This window comes from Pteronotus mesoamericanus, unplaced genomic scaffold (assembly GCF_021234165.1).
Source record: "Pteronotus mesoamericanus isolate MK-2021 breed Mesoamerican mustached bat unplaced genomic scaffold, CSHL_Meso_final scaffold_636, whole genome shotgun sequence".
NCBI lineage: Eukaryota > Metazoa > Chordata > Mammalia > Chiroptera > Mormoopidae > Pteronotus > Pteronotus mesoamericanus.
The window spans coordinates 689,088-714,315 of NW_026555324.1; the positions used below are offsets into that span (position 1 = coordinate 689,088).

General features: G+C 49.0%; 1 protein-coding gene across 1 annotated transcript in view; it reads right to left on the reverse strand.

Moving 5' to 3' along the window:
• RFX2 (regulatory factor X2) overlaps positions 1-25,228 on the reverse strand; it is an 82,272-nt gene that overhangs the window by 14,336 nt on the left and 42,708 nt on the right. The window contains exons 2-8 of the mRNA XM_054562041.1: positions 24,959-25,071; positions 22,620-22,709; positions 20,568-20,647; positions 18,572-18,833; positions 8,720-8,794; positions 2,466-2,647; positions 1,484-1,603 (exon numbers count right to left, since the gene is read on the reverse strand). Of these exons, the coding sequence (XP_054418016.1) occupies positions 1,484-1,603; positions 2,466-2,647; positions 8,720-8,794; positions 18,572-18,833; positions 20,568-20,647; positions 22,620-22,709; positions 24,959-25,063 (914 nt within the window). The 5' untranslated portion in view covers positions 25,064-25,071. The remainder of the gene's footprint in view (positions 1-1,483; positions 1,604-2,465; positions 2,648-8,719; positions 8,795-18,571; positions 18,834-20,567; positions 20,648-22,619; positions 22,710-24,958; positions 25,072-25,228) is intronic.

Genomic DNA, 25,228 nt, shown 5'->3' on the forward strand with positions numbered 1-25,228 from the left:
TGTCACCATGAAGCATGAGTAACCGCTCCTAAAATAACACACTGCCTGGCGTTCGCAGGGGCCGAGACCAATCAACAGGAAGCTTTTGAATCCATGTCTATGTACGACCAGGGTCGGGATGGACTGTTGGTTCTGTTCTGGTGTGTTGGCTCCTGGAGCCTCTTTTCTGTGGCCTCTAACTCCTGTGACTGACTGTGTGATTGGGAGTCACTGGGACACTTAGAGCAGCTGAAATGGGACTTAGAGCCACACAGGCTGGCATGTGGGGTAAAGGGGCACAGCACCCACCCTGGGGCAGTCTGGACTCTGGAGAGGGAGCCTGGGAGACCGGAAGGCTGCCAGGGAGGTGATACTCCAGTGGGAACCTGAACCCAGGCAAACTTTAGTTGTTAAGGGCCACCTCTGCCACTTGTTTCATAAATTCACATGTCAGTGTCCATAAATAAAGTTTTATTGGCACACAGCCCCGCCCACTCATTTATGAACCATCTGTGGCTGCTCTCACTCACAACAGCAGATTGAGCAGATTGCAAAGCTCAATTTGTTCTGTGGCCCTTTACAGAAATGTTGGCTGACCTCTGCCTTAAATGATGGGTAGGTTTGTGATGGGTAAAGAGGACCTTCCAGAAAATGGCCAGGCCTTTCCAGACATCAGATCAAAATGTCAGGAAGAAAGCAGCAACTTAAGTCTACAGGTTTCTTTCTCCTGGATTCCTGGGTTATTTTCAGTGTTCTCTTTCTCTTTTTTTTTCCTGGTAGTTGAAAAAAATTAAATATCTGTGATTCCAACTTTTGACATTCTGGAAAAGGAAAAGCTATGAAGATAGTAAAAAGATCAGAGGTCGTCAGGGGCTGGGGGGCGGGAGGGATGCGTCGGCAGGGCACAGAGGAATCTCAGGGCGGTCAAACGACTCTGTGTGACGCTACAATGGAGGCGGATACACAGCTTCACACACTAGTCCAAACCCACAGGATGTGCACCACTAGGATGAACCCTAATGTAAAGCATGGACTCGGGGTGATCGCGGTGTGTCAATGCAGGGCCATCGGCTGGAACAAGGCACCACCCTGGTGGGGGACGTGGAGAGTGGGGGGCTGTGCCTGTGTGGGGCAGGGGCAGATAGGAAGTCTCTGTACTGTTCAGCCAATTTTGCTGTGACCTAAAACTGCTCTAAAAAGCCTTTTTTCCCTTTCTTTCTTTTCTTTAAAGAGAATGCTCTGGAATTTCCGTTAGCTAGCGAGGTTGCATGCTCAGCCCGACTCCTGCTGGCCTCCCTGCATGTCACTGGAGGTGAACGTCTGGGTTCTCCCAGGACGCTGGAGACTGAGGTTATTACCAGCTTCTTTTCTCCACCGTAGGATGGGAGTCCCCTTGTACGAATGCGCAGTATTTACTATTTAAGAAACACTCACTCTGTGTTTTCCCTAGACAAACCCAGGCCCTGTCCCCTTCCTCAGGCCGGCCTTGGCCCAGGTCACCCACCTCGGTTTCTGGTGCACAGGCTGCTGCCGCATGGCCATGTACTGGGTGTCCTCCTGCAGTCGGTTCAGGGGCGAGTCCGGCTTCAGACGGATCCCATAGTAATGATACTTAGAGTTGCCCCTAGGAACCAAACATGCGGGTCAGTTCTCCCCGTAGCTGCCCCGAAAGACAGCAGGCGCTGTGTCTTGGCAGCTGCACTTTGAGCCTTCGGACTCAGTGCTGCCTGGACCATGCGGGAAACGCTCGCTCTGCACACGGTCTCCCCCTCGGGGAGGTTCCCCTCTTGCACTTTTGTGGGATAAAGGCTCTGCAAAGTCCTGGACTCAGAAAACCAGTTCTGTGTCTGTGTTCTATAAAGACATCCTCTGTCCAGGATCAAAGGTGGCAGAGGACGAGAGAAGACCCTCCTGTTCTCTTGGCCAGGAGGCTGGCTTCTGAGAATCAACCGGCCAGCCGTGTCTGCGCGACTTCACTGAGAGCAGGCACTGGGCCTGCTAAGTGGCTCTCTCTCTCTCTTTTTTTTTTTTTAGTGAGAAGGGTGTTCATGTTGTTGGTTGCTTAAGTTTATGACACACAAGTTTCCCTGGCTGCTGTTGGCCAAGGGGCCAAGGGCAGGCCATGGCAGGTTGGCCCAGGTACATCAAAAAGCATCAAGAAGTGGTATATCCAGCTCTGTTAGATAATCCAGGGGCAGCCTTTTAAAAACCTGTCACTATGAAAAAGTTCAAGCAAAGGGGGAGAGCCGAAGCGAACCCTCATGTCTCGTCATCCGGAGGTAGTGGAAACCCAGCCCACTCCCCGGCCCTGGCCGGGCCAGCGCTGCCACCAGCTCGGGGCAGCTCCAAGTTCGCCCGGAGCGATGTCAGTCAGGATGCGTGGGCAGAAGGAGGAAGCCCCATGTTCTTCAAAAGCTCGATTTCTGTACAAAGAAAGAGGAAGGATAGATGGGCATGGGGGATGTTGGACATTCCCCTCTACCCACCTGGTGCCCAGCCGCCGTGTCCGCAGGCCCATGAACACGGAACGAATCAGTTTCCCAAAGGAGGCAGCGTTCACTGGGTCCAGCTTGTGCTCCTGGCAGTGCCGAAGGTAATGGTTATAAAGAGAACTTCGGGGGAGACTGACGCCTTCAGCGGTTTCGTAATTATCTAGCAGCCACTGGAGCTGGAGAAACAAAGACACGTTTCTGATTGTTAGAATTCCCTCAAATGCCAAAATGCTAAGGTGGACTCATTAAGAGAATAACATGCTTTCCCTCTGCTTAACATAATGAGGAAATTCATTGTTACTGTCACAGATTTGGGTTCAGGAGATTCTGGACATGTTACTTAGCAGCTTTTTTGACCTGCTTTTTTATCCCTTTGGTTTTCAGCCTGGTCTTCAGGCTCCTTGACTTCATTGAGAAAAATTTGTATGGATGGAGACTTGGCAGAATTTGTCCTTATAATCATTTAAACATGCACATGCCCCATACCTGCTTAAACACCAAATGTCCCCTAGACCTTTGGGAACGGAGATCAATTCTGATGATAGGAAAGAGGCCGATCCAAGAAAACTCAGGGCCTGTGCGCACCACACCCTACGCTGGCCATGGTCATGGATGGAGGCCGACTACTCTCTCCTGCAGGCCCTGGCCAGGCGGAGCCCACGTGGAAGCCAAGTGAAATACCTAAGAGGCACATGTGCCAGGTTTTGTGCTTACACCGAAGCCAAAGCTGCTGCCCCCAGGGGTCGGCAGAGTTGGAAAGGCAGGAGCCGTGCTCGGAGAAAGCTAAGGCCCCACAAACGGTGACATGTGTGCCTGGGAGCCCCAGGCACAGCGCCCCAAGAGCTGCAGCTTGATTCCGGCTTCCACTCTGCTGTGAGAGTACAAAAGGTCTTAACCATGCGCCGGGCTTTCGGGGCAGACAGGCAGGAGCCACGTGCACAGGAGTAAGCCCAAAGCGGGACCCCTTGAAGGATCCAGCGCCACTGTGGGAGGCAGTGGTCTGTCTAAGCTGCCACCCCTGTCCAGACAAGCCCCTGCCACTAGCCCAGACCCCTCTGTGGTCCTGGCATGCTGGGCTCCTGCAAATTCCTGTGCATCTGCTCCCTTCCAGACCCGGAGTGAGCATCTCCCCTGGGAAATCAGCACCCCCACTCCCCCACCCACGGCCTATACCCCACTGCAACCCACACCCCATTGGCCACACACAGACTTAGCATCGGCACTGGGAAGCCCACCCTCATTGCCCTTTTAAAATGGTTTTATGTAAAGTTTCTAACACGTACAGAGGTAGCAAGAATAGTCTAAGGAACTCCTGCCTCAAAACGTCAGCCCAGTGCCCATTTTAATTTGTCTAAGCCCCCCCCGGACCATTTTAAACTGAACCCCTGCATCTCATCCATCCCTGGGGTTCTCCGCTCTCACGTGGAGCCAGCTGGGGGTCTGGATGCCCAAATGAGGGGGGTTTCAGAGGTGGGACGTGGGGACGGTAGAGGTGCAGGATAAAGGTGGGGGACAGGTCAAAGGTCCAGGGGAAGGGGCACCCGGGACACTGGCAGAGCAGAGGGCCTTTTAACAGAAAGACAGGCGTCAGGCATCAAGAAGGGCTAGGCAGCTGGCTTTGTTCTGGGGAGGGGGGTTCAAATGCTGGGCTGGCGTTTGGGACCCAAGTTCAGGCCAGTTAAGTAAATCTGGCACCAAGGAGACACCACAGGGCCTCCAGGGGTAAGGGGTACACAGAAGGGCTGAGGGGGAAGAGAGGGTCAGGCCGGACCCCGTGGAAAGCCAGGAGAGGGCCCCTCCCCCTGCCACTGCAGTGAGGTCTCAGCCACGCAACCCTCCTCGCTGAGGGCACTGGGTACAGCTCCGGCTTATCCCTGAGGATCAGGCTTAAACCAGGGGCCCCCCGGCCCTCAGGTCACCAAAGCCTCCCACGGTCTACTGTTCCCCGCTCCTGAGTGCACCTGTGTGTGGCCCTGAGGTGTCCTCTTCCTCTGGGCCATGAGTCTATGTGACTGATAAATGGCTGTCCTCTGTCTGCTGTTGGGTGTCGTGTGTTTGGCCTTTCCTGTAACCCAAGGGTGGGACCCGCTCTCATCAACAGGGTGAATGAGAGACAATGACAACAGGGACAGACAGGAAGGAGGGTGCAAAGCGACAGTGCAGAAGGGTGGCAGCTGTCAAGAGCAGAGGGCTCTTGGCAGAGCATCGGATGCATGAGGTGAGCTCAAGGTCATGGGAAATAAGACAGGGCCCAGAAATGAGAGTCATCTTCAGGTGTCCCTTTGGGAAAAGAACGTATGTTTTACTTTCCACCAAGTCATTCGGACCTTTCATTTTCAAACATCTTTCAAATACGCTTTTTTCTGACAGGGGTGGCCCTGCGCCTGCCTTCTCTCCAGGGCTTCGCGCGGCCCTGGGGGCTGAGAGCCTCAGCAGCCATCTTCTCGGCCCTCCCTTGCCCCTGACCTCTCTGCCCGTGTTTGCACCTCCAGGGTCTTACAGGTGCCTCAGGAAACACCGACCAGAGAAGACGAGGTCCCAAAGAGCGAGGAGGGCCCCAGCGTGCAGGTGCAGAGACTGGGGGCTTTCTTCTCCCTGCGCCGGAGCAGAGGGGCCTGGATGTCACTTTTTCAGGAACCCCACGTGAGTGAGGGAGGCTGGGACCTGGCGCCCAGCACCTCGGAGCGAGGCGTGGGCTGGTGGGGAGGGGCCATGTAGAGACCCTGGCCCCAGCTGGAGGCTGAGGCAGGCCTTGTGGGGGGTGTGGCAGGCGGCCTGTCCCAGGGGACCTGAGTGATGAAGGCCGACACCTGGCCCGAGGCTCAGAGGCTCAATATGACTGGGCTCATAGGCCAAGAGAAAGGCCTGCGAAATATGATGCCTTCCCCCCAACCCCGTGTTATTTAAATTACAAGTGGACATCTCTGTTTGGGTGATCCTGTTGAGGTTACATTAAGGTCATCATGAAATTAAGGATGCATGGTTATCTTCCTTCAAGGAGAAGTGACTCCACTAGCAGCCTCCAAAGGAATAATTCGTTACACTTCCTCTCTTTTTTGCATTGACAAGCTCTCAGGGAAGAAAACTGATCTGAGTGGCCTACGAGCAAAGACAGGAGGCTGAGGGAGGGAGCCACCAGGGTAGTGTTCCAGGCAAAGGACGCCGCCCTTTCAAAGGCCCTGAGGCAGACCTTGCCTGGCCGAAGGAGCGACAGCGAAGCCAGTGTGGAGTTGGGGCAGGCGTTCCAGGCGGATGCCTGGAGGAAAACCTGTTTTGTCAGCGGCTTGGGTGGGGTTGGCAAGGCGGTGAGGGTGGGTTAGGAATACTGAAGAAACGGCCTCCCACCAAGACCACTGCTAGGCATTTGCAGCAACTTCTCGACAAGGGACCCATCCCATGAAGCTGCCGCTCTAGCCAAGCCCCAGCTCAGTCTGCAGGTGACAGCTTGGTCACTGTGCCCGCCCGCAGTCGGCCACCAACCGAAGGCTAAAGGATCTTTGACAATTTGTGTTTCTTGATTAAAAAGTCATATAATCTGAATACAATTATTCTAAAAGCAGGGTTTGGAAATAAGAGTTCCTTTTAGTAGACAGTGGCCACCTCCTTGTGACAGTGACTTGGTGAACATGCTGTGAGGTCCCTGAGTCAGCGAGCATCAGGGTAAGGGTGCTTCTTGAGCCAGGATCTGGGGGATAGAAGGGCAGCGGCCCTGGGAGGAGCTGGGCAGCGTGGGGACCTTGACTGAGGCTCCCCAAGGCCAGGCAGGAGCATAGGGAGGCCTCAGTGCCATCCTAACGGGTGAAGGTGTTTTCATCCCCAGCACCAGCTTTGTCTCCTCCTTCCTCTGAAACAGGTATCCCCTGTTTTCATGCCACCAAATCACAGTCCCCCCAACTCACAGACTGCTCACTTGAGGCTGAAGGGTGTCGCCAACCTGCAGACCCTGGGGCTGAGCCCCCGCGGGCAGCATGGGCAGCTCTGGAGGGGCCCTGACGCCGGCTGGGCCCAGAAGGCACTGTCCAGCCTTTCCGGGCTCTGGGCATCGTCACCCGCCCCTACCCAGGACCGTGCACGCCCTGGGAAGGAAACGCGCCCCCCAGAAGGCAGAGGCGGTTCCGGGCTCGGCCTCTGCGCCGGCTCCCTGGGCGGACCTAGGAGTGCCTGGGCCGGCTTCCTCACACCTGCCAGCCCCTGCCCTTGCAGCCCAAGCTCCCTGCAGTAAGTTCCTGTTCCTTTGGCTCCCACAGCCCGATGGATGGGGAACACTGTGCCGGGCACGCCCCCAGCCAGGCTCATTGGCTCTGGGGTTGTGCAGGCCAAGGATCCCAAAACTAACGCAATCTCAGCTATAGACAGCTGTGGTGACAACTACAAGTGTCACAAGTAAGCGTGGAGAGCTGGCCAGAGGGCAGGCTCAGCCAGCTGAGACCAAGACAGGAATCAGCAGGTCATGCTGCCCCTTTGTGAGGCGGGTCACGCTCTTCTCCTCGTCCCTCCCTCCCGCTCTCACATCTGCAAGGACAGCTCCAGGGGGATCCCCCGCGGTGTGCATGCTCGACTCTTTCGAGAGATCTTCCATTTGTCTATTCCCTTTGACTCCAAGCCCCAGCTCTTGCTCCTCATAGCTCCCCACGGAAGGAGGCTCAACCACAGATCACCCGGGGAAACAGACACGGGGAGATTTTCCTGCTGGAGAAGTCAGCTCGGGAATGTAAGCCAGCTGGAAGCCCCCAGGAAGGCTGCCTCCCAAAAAAGAAGCGTCAGAAAGCCAGGAGCAGCCCTGCAGCCAGAGCAGCAGCTCGTGTGCTTCCCCCCTGGGGTTGGTGCCCACGTCCTGCCTGGCCTAGCACGGAGCTCGCAGGCTATGACGAGGCCACGTGTGCCTGCTTGACGACAGCTGAGGAAGTACCTGTCGCCAATGAAGGGAAGTTGTCCTTGTTGAGCAGACTGTCATTCTGCAGACTTTTCTACGTGGTGCACTCTGAGTTTTTTAAGACAGGGGTTGGTGGTGGGTGGGAGCTGTCCTTCCCACCCAACACTCACTGAATATTGTCCCTCCCCAGTTACGCCCACGGGATTACATTGTCCAGCAGTGATGGGCAACAAGGTGGTCTCGACCCACCAAGCCGCGGGGCGGGGGGCGGGAGGAGGCAGGGCACTCGGGAGAGGCCTGATGGCCTTTTGCGTTTTTCCTTTGAGACACTGGTGTGAGGCTGCTACCCCTCTAGTGACCAGCCTCTGAGGCTGAGGAGTGCAGACCCTCATCACGCGTGCGCAGAGCAGCCGGCCCCGCCTGCGTGAACCCATACACCCAGACGTTTTGGGGCCTTTCTGGCTGGGCTCTGCCCCAGAACCCCTGCCTTCTGAGCAGCACTTCACTTTGAACATCGCTGGTATGAAAGTCTTGGTGGGGTGATAGTTAGGATCGTGGTTATCTTTTTCCTTGATGTTTTAATTCTTGAGAGAATTAAAGAGATTGGGAGTCAGACCCCAACCTGGTGCTTGAGAAGCACGTCCTGACCGGTGCAGCGGCCTGCCCAGCTTCCCTGGTCCCAGCTGCGTGCGCAGCTGGATCGAGCACCTTTGGGAGAGCAAAGGAAAAAGGGGGAGCGCGGGAAGACCAGAGCTTCCCTCATAACTGTCCCGGGAAATAGGGGCTCTTAGCTGGTCACCTCCTCCAGTGCCGTCTTGCCCCATGAAGCTTCCCAGGGACAAAGATGTTTGCCACCTCCTGGCAGGGGACCCACAGTCACCCTTTTCCCCAAAAGGAAGAAGATCTGACAAAGCACCAGTGAGTAGGAATGAGCTGCTTTGCATTTTTCTCAAATTACCTTTTTTTTTTTTTTTTTGGAAGAGCTGATCACAGGAAACTTAGCTAAGAAACTCCATGGCATCTGCAATCCTGTGTCACCCTTTGTTATTGTTGCTTATTTTAGTATTAACTTTAGTTATAAAGCTTGTGATCTGCCAGGCATTGCTAGAAGGGTATCACGTGTATTAAGTGATCTAATCCCCGTAACACTCCCCCGAAGAGGCAGGTACTCTGACCATCCACCTTTAGGAATGTAGAAGCTGCCTCCACCTCCCGCTAACTGCGGAAGGATATCTTTGACGCCCGCAAAACTCTAGGCTGGCTTTTTCCCCCGTTCAGCCCTATAAAGGTGTCATTTTGCTGCCTTCACTTGTTTTGGAAATGCCCGCGCAGGTACGCGCACAGCGGGGCAGACCACCAGGCGGCATACACTTACATGGCTGTGGAGTAAACCGCTTTTGTGTGATGTGATCCCTTCGCTTTTTTGGAGGTTTTCAATCGCCATTTCAAGCTAAAGAAAATGTGTGCAGAAACAAAACAAAACAAAATGGGAAAAAAAGGGAAATCAGATGGTTAGCATCAGCCAAGATTTGTTTTTATTAATATCCAAATAATGATTCAAGCTTCTACGAAATAAAAACAAGGCTTGAGGCAGGCAGGAGAGATGAGTTAAGTGGTGAGTGGAAGCTGCAGCCGGGAGTGTTACTTTGTTACATGCAGATGAGCCCGGGAGCCCAGGGGCACAAGCAGTGGGTGAAGTCATGACGCGGACACTGGCTATGAAGTGGAACACAACATCTGCGTGTGCACATGCACAACGTGAACACTTAGTTGTTGCGTAAGTTCAAGTGGAAGCAGAGCCAGCAGAATATTGCCCGCTGCTCCCCACACATGTCATCTGTTGCTAGAGAGAACCAGGTGACCAACTGAGCCCAAGGACAGTTGGTGGCACTGACTTCCTGGTCAGCCTTTCCTGTCACAAACCCAGGTTCCCTGTCCTGGATGCTTTGGGAAAATACCAACAAGGCCAAAGACCCAGGTCCTGCCACCAGAGGTATAGGACCCTGGGGTCACTGGACCCATCACCAAGAGAAGCCCCTGAATGTTTATGAAGCGTGAGCCATGCAAAGAGGGTTATACTGCAACGAGGATAGAGTCACAGGGGAAAGTTATGTGGAGCTATCAGGGAGGCCTTCCTGGGGGAAGGGGCCTCTCGGTTGGGTTCTAAGGGCCTCTTGGAGGCGAGGAGCTGAGGTGGTGCCACAGGTCTGAGCAAAGGATGAAACACCCACTGTGTGTGGCTACTGCATTTGTACATGCTGAATTTGACCTTGACTTGTATATGGAAATGAAAATTCCAACTCTGCTGCTGCCCACCACATACACAGAGAACTGCAAGACAAGGAAATGAACCTCAAGTATACGCTGTCTGTCCTCAAATACCAGGAAAAGCAAAGATTTCAATGGCATTTCTACAAAAAGGTTGAACATGCATTCCAGAAAGTGCAGCTGAACTGGTTTTAGGAACGAGAGGGTTGCTGCTTCACCCATCGCCTTTTGACCACTGTTGTTCATGTCCACTCTCACCGTTTCTATTCAACGCTGGGCTGGAAGTTCTGGCCAGGGCAATTAGACAACAATGACAAATAAAAGGCACCCAAATAAGAAAGGAAGAAATGAAACTATCTCCATTTGCAGAAGTCGCAATCTTAAATATATAAAATCTTAAAGGATCCGCCAAAAACAACTAGCACTCACAAGTGAATTCACAAAAGTTGTAGGATACAAGATCAATATATAAAAGCAATGAACAATGTGAAAAGGAAATTCAGAAAACAATCCATTTACAATAGCATCAAAGAGAATAAATACTTAAGAATAAATTTAAACAGAGGTGAAATACTTGTACAATGAAAACTATATAACATTGTTGAAAGATACTAAAGATGACCTCCCCCCCTCAAAAAAAAAAAAAAACCCACAGAAAGATATCCTATGTTCATGGATTGAAACACTTAATATTGTTAACATGGCAATACTCCAAACTGATCTAGAGAATCAATGCCAAAATTCTCTATTAAACTTCCAACTGCTTTTCAGAAATAGGTAAATTGATCCTAAAGTTTATATGTCATTGTAAGGGACCCCAAATAGTCAATGTAATCTTGAAAAAGAAAAACAAAGTTGGAAAACTTAAAATTCCCGATTTTAAAACAATGAAGTTCTAGTAACCTACACAGTGTAGTACTGGGATAAGAAAATACATGCAGATCAATGGGACAGAATTGAGAATCTAGAAACAATCCCAAACATCATTGGCCAATTGATTTTTTAAAAAGATTTTATTTATTTTTTAGAGAGGGGGGAGGGAGGGAGAAAGAGAGGGAGAGAAATATTGATCAGTTCCCTCTTGCATGACCCCATCCAGGGACCTGGCCTGCAACCCAGGCGTGTGCTCTGACCAGGACTGAACCAGTGGCCTTTTGGTTTGTTGAATGATGTCCAACCCACTGAGCCACACCAGGCAGGGCTGTGGTCAATTGACTTTTGATAAGGGTATCAAGACCATTCAGTGGAGAAAGAATAAACTTTTCAACAAACGATGGTGGGATAACTGCCCAGCCACTTGCAAAAGAATGAAGCTGGAACCTTATTTACATGACATACAAAGTCAACTCAAAATGGATCAAAGAACTAAATGAAAGAGCTAAAACTACGAAATTCCTAGAGGAAAACATCAGGTAATCATATAAAACAAGGTTATCTTCTTGACCTTGGATTTGGCAATGGATTCTTAGAAATAACATCAAAAGCACAAACAACAAAAGATTTAAAAAATTTTTTAAAAATTCATTGGACTTCGTCAAGATTAAAAACTTTTGTGCATCAAAGAATACTATTAAGAGAGTGAAAAGGTAACCCACAGAATGGGAGAACATATTAGTAAGTCATATATCTGATAAGGATCTTGTATTTAGAATATATAAAGAACTCTCACAACTCAGCACCAAAATGACAAACAACCCAACTAAAAATGGCAAAGGTTTTGAATAGATGTCTCCAGTTAGCACATGAAAAGATGCTCAACATCATTAATCATTAGAGAAATATAAACTAAAACCACATACCCACTAATATTGTTTAAAAAAAGAAAAAGAAAGATAACAAGTGTTGGAAAAAATGTGTAGGAATCAGAAGTCTTATACATTGTAGATGGACTGTCAAATGATGCAACTGCTGTGAAAAGCACTATGGCGGTTCCTCAAAAAGTTAAACATAAATCCAGTTAAACCACATGACCCAGTAATTCCACTCTTAGGTATATATTCAAAAGAACTTAAAAGAGGTGTTCAAACAAAAACTTGTACACGAATGTTCATAGCAGCATTGTTCATAATGCCGCCCCCAAAAAGGCAGAAAAATCCAAATATGAATCACAGATGAAAGGATAAGCACGGTGTGGTCCATTCACACACTGGAATATTACTCAGTCGTGAAAAGGAGTGAAGCACTGATATTCGCTATACCGTGGGTGGACCTTGAAAACATCTCTCAGTGAGAGAAGCCAGACAGAGATGATGGCACAGTGGGTGGTTCCAAGGCACAGCTACAGACACAGGAAGCAGACTGTTGCCAGAGCTGGGGAGTAACTGCTAACTGGTACAAGGGTTTCCTTTTGGGGAGATGAAAATGTTCTGGAACTAGTTAGGGTAATGGTTGAACAACATTGTGACTGTACTAAATGTTCTTGAATTGTACACATTTAAATGGTTAAAATGGTGAATTTTATCTCAATAAAAATATATAACTAATTTAAAAATCCAATTGTCCCTCTTGCAATTTGAATGACTCTTTTACTCACATGCATGGTTTTAACATCATGCACTGGTCACTAAGAAAGTACTAGTTAACCAAGTTTGCAGATTTTCCAAATGTTGACACACTGCATTACACAATTATCAACAAAAATCACATTTCTTAATATCACTACCAATCTCACTGGAGAGATCCCAGTTTTTCAAAGTCTCTCTTTTTTTTTCTTGGTTGAAAATGTACTGGCAAAAGCTGTCAGCTGTTTTCATGAATACACCAGGTTTGCATCATTCATTTTTGAGAAAATATCTGCCGCATCTCTGAGTCTGGATGATCACAATTTGTCATTTATTCTTTCAAGCAAAAATGACATTTTATGAAACAAGTGGCCAGTTCTGCTCCCCACTCATTGCACAGGGGCTTTCCCTCGAGCTGGCCATTGCACTTTGGCAGACTGCAGACAGGCTGTTTGTCACCCAGCATATAAAAAAGACATGTACTCAAGGACTGAGATTTAATAACATTGATATTTTTTACTACTTCATCAAAGACATTCTTAAGTAAAACTGGTATTTGGTTTTATTTCCTCTTCTTGTTTACTGAAAGCACGATGGTGAAGAATCAGTAACTTCTAGGAGAATTTGATGCCTCTCCCTTGATTCCTGCCGTGATTTGTGACCATCTGTTTCAAAGGTGTTGATTTTGCAGAATCAGTGCAAGTGATGACACAGTATTGTTATGAAAAGTTTTGACCTCGCGGAGCCCCTTAACGGGTCCTGGGGACACCCACAGTGTTGCTGGACATACTAAAGACTGGCTGCTAAAAACCGTGGTGTTATGAGCATAATTGAAAAGAATGCAAATTAAGATTTGCTGAGTAAGATCATCTTCAAAAACCCATAGCTATTACTAGGATTTAAACACGTCCACTGACACAGAAAATTAATTTAATACACAGTGGAACTTCCCAAGGTGTTCACTGTACTTGAAAATAAAAATATCACTTAAATACATGAGGGCGATGAAGGTCAGGAAACCACTGTCAAGCCTCAGCGGCCAGACTCCAGATGCCAGACAGGGAGGTTGAAGCCCAGGAGTCAGGACGGAGGACGCAGCGCGCACTTGGGACCAGCAGAGGGCGCTGCGGCGCTCCCTCCGGCCCCACAGGCGGAGGCCTCTGCCGCACCCTTGGGCAAAAGGACTTGACCTGAGGGAGGGATTCTTCTTCCGTAAGTACAATGCCTTTATTAGTCCTCTTGGTGGCTGGAGAAGTGAGGGTTTAATCTTTGAGTTATGCTTACAATGAAGATTACTTTTATGTTTGACTGGAGTTTATTTTAAAAGTTTCATCAAAGTGCTACCTGCGCAGGCCCGCACGGGGAGCAGCACGGAAGAGCCACGGGGGGCGGGGGGCGCGCGTGCCGCCTCCCCTCGGTCATTTCTGTTCCTTGACCTCCTGGCAGTGCCCGTCATGTTTTGGTATCATGTGTATGCCCGTGCATCTCTTTCTTGATTTATCAGGAGCTTAATCTTTATTTTTTTATTTGGTGCCATGCAGCACACACTCCTTTTTATTGGCCATCTAATATCATTGGTTTCTGCCACACAAATTATTAACAGAAGGCCTGCTTCAAGGGTGTATTTGGACAGAGGACAGACAATACATAAGGACTTGTGTTCAAAGATATGGTGACTCAAGAAGCTAACATAATAGCAACAGACAAGTTTTAAAGCTCCCAAGTATATTAAAATTAGCAATTATTTCAAAATTTTTAAAGAAAAAAATTTAAAAACCCCTAGTGTTTCATGTATAATCCCAGCAAGATTTTACCTGATTTACGAACTACAGTCGTGCCTCCCAAGGGAGGGTGGAGGTTACTTCTCAAGTTCATTAGCCTCTGCCCAAATGGCCATTCCATTTATACCATAATAACCCCATTAAAAGGACTTGCCCGACAGGGGTCCCCCCTAGGAAGGGCCAGCAGTGACCACTGCTGCAGAAGCACCCACTTCTCGAGGCTGGGTCTGCCCTCGTTCGATGTCCGGACCGTGCCTCCTCGGGCTAGAAGCGGGAAGGGGCCGGGCTTCTCCTTGGAAAGACCACGGAGGAGCGGAGACCGGGACGGAAACCGGCTGCAGCTTAACCCTCCGTCCTAAAACAGGGCTTACTCCTGGGACCATAAAGGGAGAAAATAAGAGCTTCGACGTTGCATGAGCAACCCCTTTGGACCTTTAAAGAAAACGGAGAGCGTTTTGAAAGGAGGGCAGCAGCACGACTGGGATCTCGAGGCAGCAGCGCACATCGTGGAACTGCGCCGGAAGCAGGGAGCTGCCCCGCGGTCGCGGCCAGGCAGGAGGGGAGCGGCGGGCTCACCCTGGGGCGAGGGGCGCTGGCTTAGGGAAGCGGGGCATGTTGCGGCTGTTTGTCCATTTTTATTTTGCTAATTAAACATTTTAAAGTTATATAAGTAATAATATTATACATGCTTGCTGCAGAATACCCGGTGAGGCCAGAGGCACCAAAGTCTCCACAACTGGGCGAGGCCTGGGGTGGGGCCAGTGAGGCTCCCAGGACACGGGACTTAAGGAGGTGCTCGGGCGCCAGGCCGTGCCAGGGCAGGTGCAGCACCTGGAGGGGACCCTCCTTACGTTTGGCACCTGGGCACTTTGCCCTTTGGGCTGTGTCTAAGATGGTTAACCTGGTCTGAAATGACTAAGGTAAACCTCTCAAGATAGTATCTCTGCTCCATGTAGTTAAAAAAAAAGTGCAACAGAAAACGGTTTTTATCAAAAACTAACCACTTGGGCAATTTGTTCTTAAGATTTATAATACTTGGGGTATTTGAGATTTTGCTTCCCAGCATGTCATCTATTTGGCTCAAATAAACTAAAAAGATATATATTTTAAAAGATTTATAATACTGATGAAAATTTAACCAGAAATAAAGAAAAGTTGTCACCAAAAGTCTAAAATCACTCATTGAGGGTATAGGTAGCGATTTGCCCTGGTCTTCATGCTCCCTTTTCAGGATTAACTTAAAATCCCAAAACTTCAACATAAAAGAATTGGCAGACAGATACAGAAGCTGTACTTTATTTCTGTTGCAGCCACTGGGCCCTTTCTGTTTGTGGCTCCCAGAAAGTCCCTTGGGTCTTCGCTGCATCATCATGAGATGTTCCTAGGTCAAAACCAAATCGCTGAACAACACAAACAGGCAGAATCAGTGATTAGCTTTTCATTGGAGGTGCTCACCCCCGATGGGTTTTCATGGAGACGCGTGTCAAAACACAGCCCATTCATGGATTTCCAATGGATTTAAAAACTTGATTCTTCAAAAGCAACCCAGACAACAAACCACAGTAGCCGGTGGCCTGGGGTCTGAGATGCACATTTGCCTGTGACCAAGAGGGTGGGGGCCAGAGAGAATGCTGCTGTTTCTCAGTAAATTTACTGCCTGCAATTCTAGTATTTTCTACTATTACAAGTTGATACAGTTTGATAAAACTGAGCCTGCCATGTCCATGAAGTTAACGTAGCGCGTGAGGAATGCTCTCTGACCGCTGATGGCTCTCAGCTTGGGTCCCCCTAGCCAGGCCTCTGGAGGAGGAGTGTGTCTGGCCCCAGGGCCCGGGCCCCTGCTGAGCTGACAGCGCAGCAAGGACTGCAGGGGCGGGGGTGCGAGCGAGCACCCCTCCGACGGAGCAGGGGCACTCGGAACCCAAGTGACTTCTCTTCACGCCCGTCCTCAGAGCCAGGTTCTGGGGACAAGGAAAGAGAGAGGACAGCAGGACTCAGTCGGTCTCTCTGATGTCAGGGTGACACCGAAACACCCAAAAAGAACAGGGATGAGGCTGGAACATCACCTTCTACCTCAGATTATCCCAATACCAAAATAAGGAGTTCTTTTCTAACTAAAAATCAATAATGTAATCCATCATATTGACAGCCAGAAGAAAAAAATTCATGATTGTATCAATGAAGAAAAAGCATTTGACAAAACTCAATACCCATTTATGGTAAAGACTCTCTGAAAACTAGGAGTAGAAGGGAACTTTCCCAACCTGAAACAGGGCATTTATGAAGACCTACAGCTAACATCACACTTAGCCACGAAAGATAGATTTCCCCCCAAGACTGGGAACAAGGCAAGGACGTCCACACTCACCGCCCCTATTCAACACAGTACAGGAGTTCTAGCCAGAGCAAAAAGGCAAAAAAGAAATAAAAGTTATCCAGATTGGAAAGGAAGAAATAAAGTTGTTCCTATCTGCAAACAACAAAAAAAGTCTTAGAACTAAAAAGTGAGTTCCACAAGGTTGCAGGACAAAAGGACAACAGCCCAAAATAGCCGTATACTCACATACTAACAATGAACAGTTAGAAACTGAAATTAAAAATTAATATCACTTACAATAGCTTCAAAAAGATGACATACTTAAGTAGAAATCTAACAAAGTAGGTACAGGATCTGCATATTAAAAATTACAAAATGCTGAGGAAAGAAATCAAAGAGGATCTAAGAAAATGGGAAAGCATACTATGTACATGGACTAGAAGAGCCAAGTCAATTCTCCCCCAAATTGAGCTACAGGTTTTAGTGCTGTTTAATCAAAACCTTACTAGGAATTTTTGTAGATATAGAAAATTCTAAATTTATATAAATAGCTTACACTATACTAAACAAGAATAAAGTTGAAGAAACTACTCATTATAAAGCTATAGTAATTAAGACAGTGGTACTAAAAAAGGAACAGGCACACAGATCAATGAAACAGGTCTACACATGGCCAATTGATTTTTGATAAAGGTGCAAAAGTGATCCAATGAAGGAAGAACGGTCTTTTCAACAAATGATGCCGGAACCACTGGTGATTTCATATGCATAAAAACAAATTTTGACCTAAATCTTACATCTTACACAAAATTTAACTCAAAACAAAGCACAACCAAATATAAAACTACAAAACTTTTCAAAGAAAACAGGAGAAAATTCTTATGCCCTGGGAATAGGGAAAGAGTTCTCAGCATGACATCAAAAACATGGTCTTTTCAAATAAGAAACATCAATAAATTAGATTTGATCAAAATAACTTTTTTTTTTCTCTGCAAATGACACTCTTAAAGAGAATGAAAAGACAATATAAAAACTGCGAGGAAATATTCGCAAATTGCATATGTGACAGGTGATTTGTTATATAAAGAACATACAAAGAATTTTCAAAATTCAACAGTAAGAAAATAAACAACCCAGTTTAAAAATAGGCCAACAACTGGAGCTGACACCAAAGAGGTCCCTATATACACAAGGCAAATAGCACGTGAAAACTGCTTACCATCATTTGCGATTAAGAAAATGCAAATTACAACCACAGTGAGATACCACCACACGCCTACGAACACGGCTGGAATGAAAAATGCTGACAACACGGAGTGCCGGGGAGGAGTGGAGCGACAGGGACTCTTACACGTCGCTGGGAAACGTGAAATGGCGCGACCACTTGAGGAACGCTTGGTGATCTCGAATGAAGGTGAACACTCACTTACCACGTCAGCCAGGAATCCACTCGTAGGTATTTACTCAAAAGAAAGAAAACGTATGTCCATACATCTGATAGCTGCTTTATTCATAATCGCCCCAAACCAGAAACCTCCCCAATCACCCTCAGCTGGTGACTGGATGAGCCGGAATACTACTCGGTCACCAAGGAGCAAATGCTGGCTCACTGACTGCATATTACACTGAGTGAAAGAAGCTGAACTCAATGATTTCATTTATACAACAGTCCCGGAAAAACAAACCTATCGTGATGGAGAAAGGGTCAGCGGGTGCCAGGGCTTGCGGGTGAAGGGTGGGCATGACTGCAAAGAAACCCCCCATGGGAGCTTAGGGCGGACGACCACCTGGATCCTAACTGCAGCAGTAGCTACACGCATCTGCATGTGCATCGAAACTCTGGACTGTACACCCGAAAGAGTCAATTTTACTCTGTATTCATTTAAAAAATAAAAGTAAACACAGAAACTAAAGCTTTGGAAGTTAAGCCTTTAAAGCAGATACTGTTTTGGACAGGACCGTCACAGGAACCACTGGGCATAGCTCTTAAGAGAAACCGCCTCTTGTTTATTTCAGCCTTGCTTCACATGGGTGGACCCTCTGAGAGCGGGTAACAGTGACCACGGCAACGATGACACCACCAATGCAGCAGCAGCAGCACCTGCCAATATGGAGGGGTTTTTACTCACATACTATGTTCAAAACAGCTGATGATGGAAGGTTCACCCTTTTTGTTTTTGTTTTTTAACCAGTGGAGGAACAGAGGTTCAAAGAGGCTGAGACTTGCCTTGGGTCACAGGGCCTGGTGTGGCTGGCAGGACTCCATTCAAGGGCTCCAGGCTGCCTTCTCCTCACCATCCCTGCCTCTGCTGCTAGTTTACTCAGGGCCTGATCTGCTGCTTCAAGAGCCTAGTACATACCGTTGCTGGTGACGAGCGGGAAGTGTGGGCCAGGGAGTGTCTGGTGCTGTCCATCCCCCCGTGGATGAGGTAGGCTCCCGTGCTGGAGACGATGGGGCTCCCTCCGACGTCCATGGTGATGCCCACCATGCTGTGGGAGGGGACTGCCGGCGGGGATGAGGCTGCCACGGTCACCTGGGCGTCGCCCGGGGCCTCGAAGTAAGATGCCGCGCTGCTCGGGGCATACATCGGAGGCTCCGGGTTATAGGCGTAGGCCGTCCGCCTGCCAGAAAGAGAGATGGTTCCCTCTTTGAGTCTTGAAGGAATCCACCAAAGTTCATGTCAAGGTGAGAGCCTGACAAGGCTGAACATATGGGTTAAGTTGGATACCAAATGCCCCGCGGTGCAAAGTCCAAAGCAATCATTTCTGAAAATATTCAGAAGTACAGGCTGACTTGTAGGACTGATCAGTTAAAAATTCTAAGTGTATAAATGGGTTGTATGATGGCGTTCCTTTGTGAGGATGGAACAAGTCTGTATCTTATGCTTGCACGAGATCAGTACATGAGAAAAAACTGCATCGAACTATACACGTGCACATACATGCACACAGATGTGCAGAGACGGGTGACACTGAGTAAGGCCCATGGGCTAGTTAACAGTACCGTCCCAGTGTCACTGTCCTGGTATTGCCCCACAGTCAGAGAAGATGTCACCACTGGAGGAGACTAGGTAAAGGGTGCTGGGCAAATTTTACAACTTCCTGTAATTCAATAATTTTAACAAAAAAGGTTAAAAAATAAAACTGCATAATAAAAACAATTTCTAAGTGATATAAAGAATTTGTCTAATATTCCTTTAACATCTGGATCAAATGTTTAATTAACTACATATGTTGACTCTTAAAATTTTAAGCTCCAGCCCCAGCTGGTGTAGCTCAGTTGGTTGGGCGTTGTCCCACAAAGCTAAAGGTCGCTGGTCTGATTCCCAGTCAGGGCACATGCCTAGACTGTGGGTTTGGTCCTTAGTTGGGGTGCATATGAGAGGCAACAGATAGATAAGTTTCTCTCGCTCATTAATGTTTCTCTCTCTCTCTCTCTCCGTCCTTTCCCTTCTCTCTAAAAATAAATATATAAAATCTTTAAAAAATTGTTTTTAAGTTCCACTCCAGTACTCTGGTCATAGCAAAAGGCGGCTGGTAGCGGTTTTTCCTTGGTGGTGACTCAAGGTCAGTGACCTGTCCTGAGGGAAGGCCCCGCTGGGTGACAGGGCGGCCCGACATCTGGGAGGTGCACACTCCTGTCCTGTCCCCCAGGTGACATCGCATATAACTGTAGCACAGTCAAACCCAGGAAGCTGACACTGGTACAACCTACATACCTCGACCAGATGTCACGGGTTTTAAACATGCGCAGGCCTGTCTGTGTTAGAGCCGTCAGCGGTGAGCTGTGGAAGCTCACGCAGCTCCTGAACCATACCCCCGCTCTCCATCCCTGAACTTGCAATCGGGAGCTCTTGGAATTAAATGAGCAAAAGGACTTATGCCTCCAGCACAATGAGCTCCCCGAGAAATGTGTCATTTTCTGCCCCAAGCATTGCATAGTTTGCAAGCAGAAAACCCTTTAAGTCCTGACAAAAAAATCAAGTTGTATCAACACTGTATGGAGCCAGAGGATGACAAAGGCCAGGAGGAGAAAGCAGATTTCTGGATTGTGAAGACTGAATCCTGGTGACACTCAGAAGCTGGACTAGGGTTTATTTTCTATTTGTTTGTTTTTAAGACTGCCTTTTCTAGAAGTAAAAAGTACGAAGGCGTGTGGTCTCTGAAAGCTCCACAGGACTGAGATGACTTAATACCATAGTCATGATTCCAACTTATCACCCAGAGGATAAGGGAGAGGAATTTGTGCAAGCACATCCTGAAATGGACAAAGGTGAAAGAGCCATGAAGGAGGGTTCCAGACGTGGCCTAAGGTTCTCAGGGAGGGCCCTTCCGAGGGGAGGAAAAACCACGTACAAGGCTCCATTCGTGTAGACAGTGTCTCCGCCTTCCACGTACTGCACTTGGGGTGGGTACACGTGCTGCACGGGCTGGACCTGAAACATCAGATATTTTGTGTTACGCACAGTATAGTCTACTTGTTTGTGATTTTCCATTACTCAAGCTGAAAATAACTTCAATTGCCTTTATTGAATGTTGAGTACTGCATTACAGTTTTCCTGCCCACAGTTGGGGTTTGTAGGAAAAACTGGGAGAGACAGTCCCAGACAGGCCCCACCGCTGTGCACAGGGGGCCAAGCCTGCTCCACGGGGCGAAGGGCCCCGCTGACGGCTGGGAGCGAAGCCGCAGAGCGGGGAAGCGCCCTGGGGCCTGCCAGCCACCGGCCATGAGGTCTAATCACGTGGACAGCGGAGACCAGAGTTGTGGACGAAACGTTGACCTCTGAGCACTGGACCTGTCATCCACCCCCAAAGGTAGGGCAGGAGGCTCAAGCTGGTCACACCCCACGTGCCCCCACCCCCATGCCTTTTTCAGGTGGCCCTGGTGCCCCTCCCCAGCAGAAGGGCAGGGGTCCTGGGAGTCACACTGGGGAGAGACCGTGACAGTCGGAGAACTGGAGCAAACGATGGGCCTGGAGTGGGGGGTGGGGAGAGGGAGAGATGGCAGGAGCCCAGCCCGGCCCCATCTGGTCCCTGCCAGCTCACAACCTCAGCTGGTGGCTCCTGAGGGACATGGGTCCGGGTGGTGGAGGCCTAGGGCTCTATACAGAGGGCTTCAGAATCTCACCGCTGCGGGAACCTTAACTGGTGCCTAATCCAACCTCATCTGGGGCAGCAAAATCGAGGGCTAGGTTCCGTTCTCCCTAGGCCCGTGTGTGGAGCTGATGCCCGCCCCCGAGGATAGCCCGACACGGTGTGCGCTCATACACGCCCAACCCCTGGAGTAGCGGCATACCCCGCAGAGCCCAGGAGTCACCATGTGAGTGGGCTTTGCCTTAGGGGACCAAGCGAAATGCACAAGTCACCCCCAGTAAGTCTGAGTTGCCCATAGAGAAAGGGATGGCCAGGCCCAGCCCCACAGAGGAGGGAAAGCTTCTGGAATTGTGACATTGGTTTTAGTCTCCCCTCTCTCGGGGAACCAAAGTTCCCGTCTGGGCCTGCTTAGAACCTTTGCTTTTCCTCTGACCCCGCAAGCCTCCTCTGTCCTCAGAATGGACAAACCCCTCTACACACACTACTCCACTGAGCAGGAACCTCTGAAGAAAGAGGTGTGTTCTCTGCATCTTGGCCATCTCTGTGTTTCCCTCCTGGTCCCTTCCGGGGAGGAGTGTGCACTAATTTTAATTCAGCATCTTGCAGAGCAGGAGCAGGCAACTCCAGCCCTCAGGCCAGATCTGGCTGCCTGTTCCGCAGATGAAGTTTTACTGGCACACAGCCATGCCCCCTCTTTTACATCCAGGGCTACTCTGGAGACAAGGCAGAGTTGGGTGGTTGTACCAGAGACTGTCTGGCCTGCAAAGCCAAAAAATGCACTGTTTGACTTTTTCCAAAAGAAAAGGCTTGCTGACCACTGTCCTACATCCCATCGACTGAGTTGATGGTCTGTGCTGCTGTTCGGTGGGTGAGTCTGCGCTTTCAAGCTTTCTTTCCAGATCATTTAATTCCACAAGAGGCTCTTCCTCAGTCACCGCTTTTGTCTGAGGGTGCAACACTTGCCTGGAGAAGGGTTCGCTGCCCCAGGAGTTTACATAGTCCTGCAGTCCAGAACCTTCACTATCTGTTTGCACGTCTGTCTGCCCCAGCACCCAGCGCTCTATTGTGGGGCTGGCTTGCACCCCACACACTGAATTTCTGAATGAATAAAATATCACCAGCTGTCTTGGCTTGCTGCAAAACTGTTTGTAGTGAAAGATTTTTTTAAAAAACATAGCTTCCAAAGAACCTTCTGGTAAGGAACTGAAAACGCCAAAGAAGAGGAACAGCAATGATAGAAAAGAATACATAAATCAGAGAGGGCCCCCGACGCCTAAGTGCCAGTACGTCCCATGTCACCTGTGCTGTGGTTACCTGCTGTGGCACCTGCTGGACTCTGGGGAGGGAGATTGGCTGCATCTGGGCCCCTTTGGAAGCCGAGCTCGTCGTCTGGACCAGCACCCTCTAAAAGCGAAGGAGAGAAGGACATTCAGGCTTGTCAGAGGTTAGGCCTGAAAACAGATTACAACCAGGGCTACTGCCGCTTGGCCTGCTGTTGCTTTATTGGACACACAAAACTATGAAATGAAAAGGATCAAATAGACCCCAGAGTCGAGAGAGAAATAGGAGTGTTTTGTTTCCATAGAGCTGGGGCTTTAGAAGTCAATGACTTTTCCGATGTGGACTCGAAATGTCACTGCTGGTGGTGATTCCACAGTCTTTTGCCCCCTAAACACCACTGTATAAGAAGAATTCAACAGGGGCCCGGCACTCTGTGAGCTCACAGTCTAAGACAAAAAAGAAACAAATGGTGAAAAAATCAGTGGACGAATGGAGGCGCACAATGTGGTCCCTCTACACAATGGAATATTACTCAGTCACAAAAAGGAGTGAAGCCCAGATGTGCTACTTGTGGATGAACCTTGAAAACACGATGCTCAGTGAGAGAAGCCAGACTCAAAAGACCAGAGTGTGTGATTCCATTTATGTGAAACGTCCAGAACAGGCAAATCCACAGAGACAGGGAGCAGTTCGTGGTTGCCAGGGGCTGGGGAGGGGTATGGGGAGTGACAACTATGGGGGATGGGGTTGCTGTTCTGGGGTGATGAATGTACAGAAAGGCCACTGATTGGGGCACTGTAAAATGGTGACTTTCATATTATGTGAATTTCACCCCAATTAAATAAATAAGAACATTAAGGATTTACATTCATATATTCTAAAGCTGAGCTGTCCAATATGGTAGCCACTAGTTGTGTAGCCATGTGGCCATTTAAATTTCACTTGATTTAGCCCTGGCTGGTGTGGCTCAGCAGATTGAGCACCAGCCTGTGAACCTAAAGATTGCCTGTTCCATTCCCAGTAAGGACAGGTGCTTGGGTTGCAGGCCAGGTCCCTGGTTGGGGGCCTGTGAGAGGTACCCAACTGATGTTTCTCTCCCTCTCTCCCTTGCTTCTCTTCACTTGATTTAAATAAACTGTAAAATTCAGTTCGCGGGTGCACTGGCCATATTTCCAGTGCTCAGAGCCACATGGAGCTGGTGGCAGAGTATGACTGCGTGATGGGAAGCTCTTTTGGGCGGCTCAGGAGGGCTGAGAGGGGAAGCAGTGCATCATGGGAACTGAGCTGCAAGGATTCCTCTTTCTGGCAAGGAACTGGTCAGGAAGCCCAGGGTGTTCGTTATTGAGGGAACACAATGCACCCTGTGGGCACAAGTGCTGGGGGAAAGGGAATTCCCTGGATAGGCATGGAGGCTCAGCTTGAACAGCTGATGGTGCATCTGGGGATGGGAGGGGAGGGGCAAAGGGTGGGGATGTTGCCATTGATAGTGTCGGGGGCGGGGGGGCCTGGATGCATCTCTAGCAGGGATGGGGGCCCCAGAACTTGGGAGGAGCACCATGGCCATGGCAGGACCCATTCCGCCCACCCTCACACTCCTCAGGCAACCACCAATCTGTTCTCTGCACCTATGAGCTTAATGTGTGGTTTTGCCTATGAGGTCATACGGCCTTTGTCTTTCTCTGTCTGATATCTCATTTAGCATAATTCCACCTAGGTCCCTCCATGTCATTGCAAATGGCATCATTTCATTCTTTCTTTTTCCTTATGGCTGAGTAATAATGCATTGTCTCTATGTACCACATCTTCTTTGTCCAATTGTCCATGGATAGACACGTAGCTCATGTCCAGATCTTGGCTACTGTATGTAAAGCTGCAATGATTAAGGGGTCACAGATATCTTTTTGAGTTACTGTTTTTGTTTTGAAAGAGCCTTATTATAAAAATTCCCTCTCCACAAAATTTAAATATATTCATTCTAATGCTAGATTCAATTTTGATCCAAATGTTGAGAATTTTCATGTATCTTTTGCCTTATTCATAAAGTCTTTCTGTGTAAAAGGGTCATTTCCAGGGTAGAAGAAAACTTCCCTTAAAAGAAAAGAATAAATTAAGTCAGATTTGGGGAGTGGGGCTTTCTTTTTGAGTTTTTATCACTGATTCTGTGGTGAGACCTTTTGCACAAATAGTGAAAAAGCCAAATAACATGACGTGAGGAGATAGAGAAGGTGCAGCTATTCCAGCAGCCGCAGCCTTGGGGCTGAGAAGGCAATTCAGGAGAACATAAATATCTCCCTGCTGATTCAAGTGCTTTTTGAAACCACAGGGGATGAGGCCACACTGACCACAATGGTCTTTCCGGGCTGGTCTGTTACCTGCGGGGAGGCCGGCACTGGCTGGGCCACGGGGGTCTGGGCGGCCGATGACGAACACAGAGCCACAGAAGCTGGCGAGTCCGCTGCACCCTCTGAACTCTGCATGCTCAGTTCTGAAGAGAGGCAGAGAGAGGGTGAGTGGGCCGGGCTGCAGTCATGAAGTCCACGGGGGTAACTCTAGATGCTGACAGGACAGGCGAGTGGGGATTCCCTACAGCCTTCCAGGTGCAGGGCAGGGACGCAGGCTGGCTGGGTGAGGAATGGGGAACA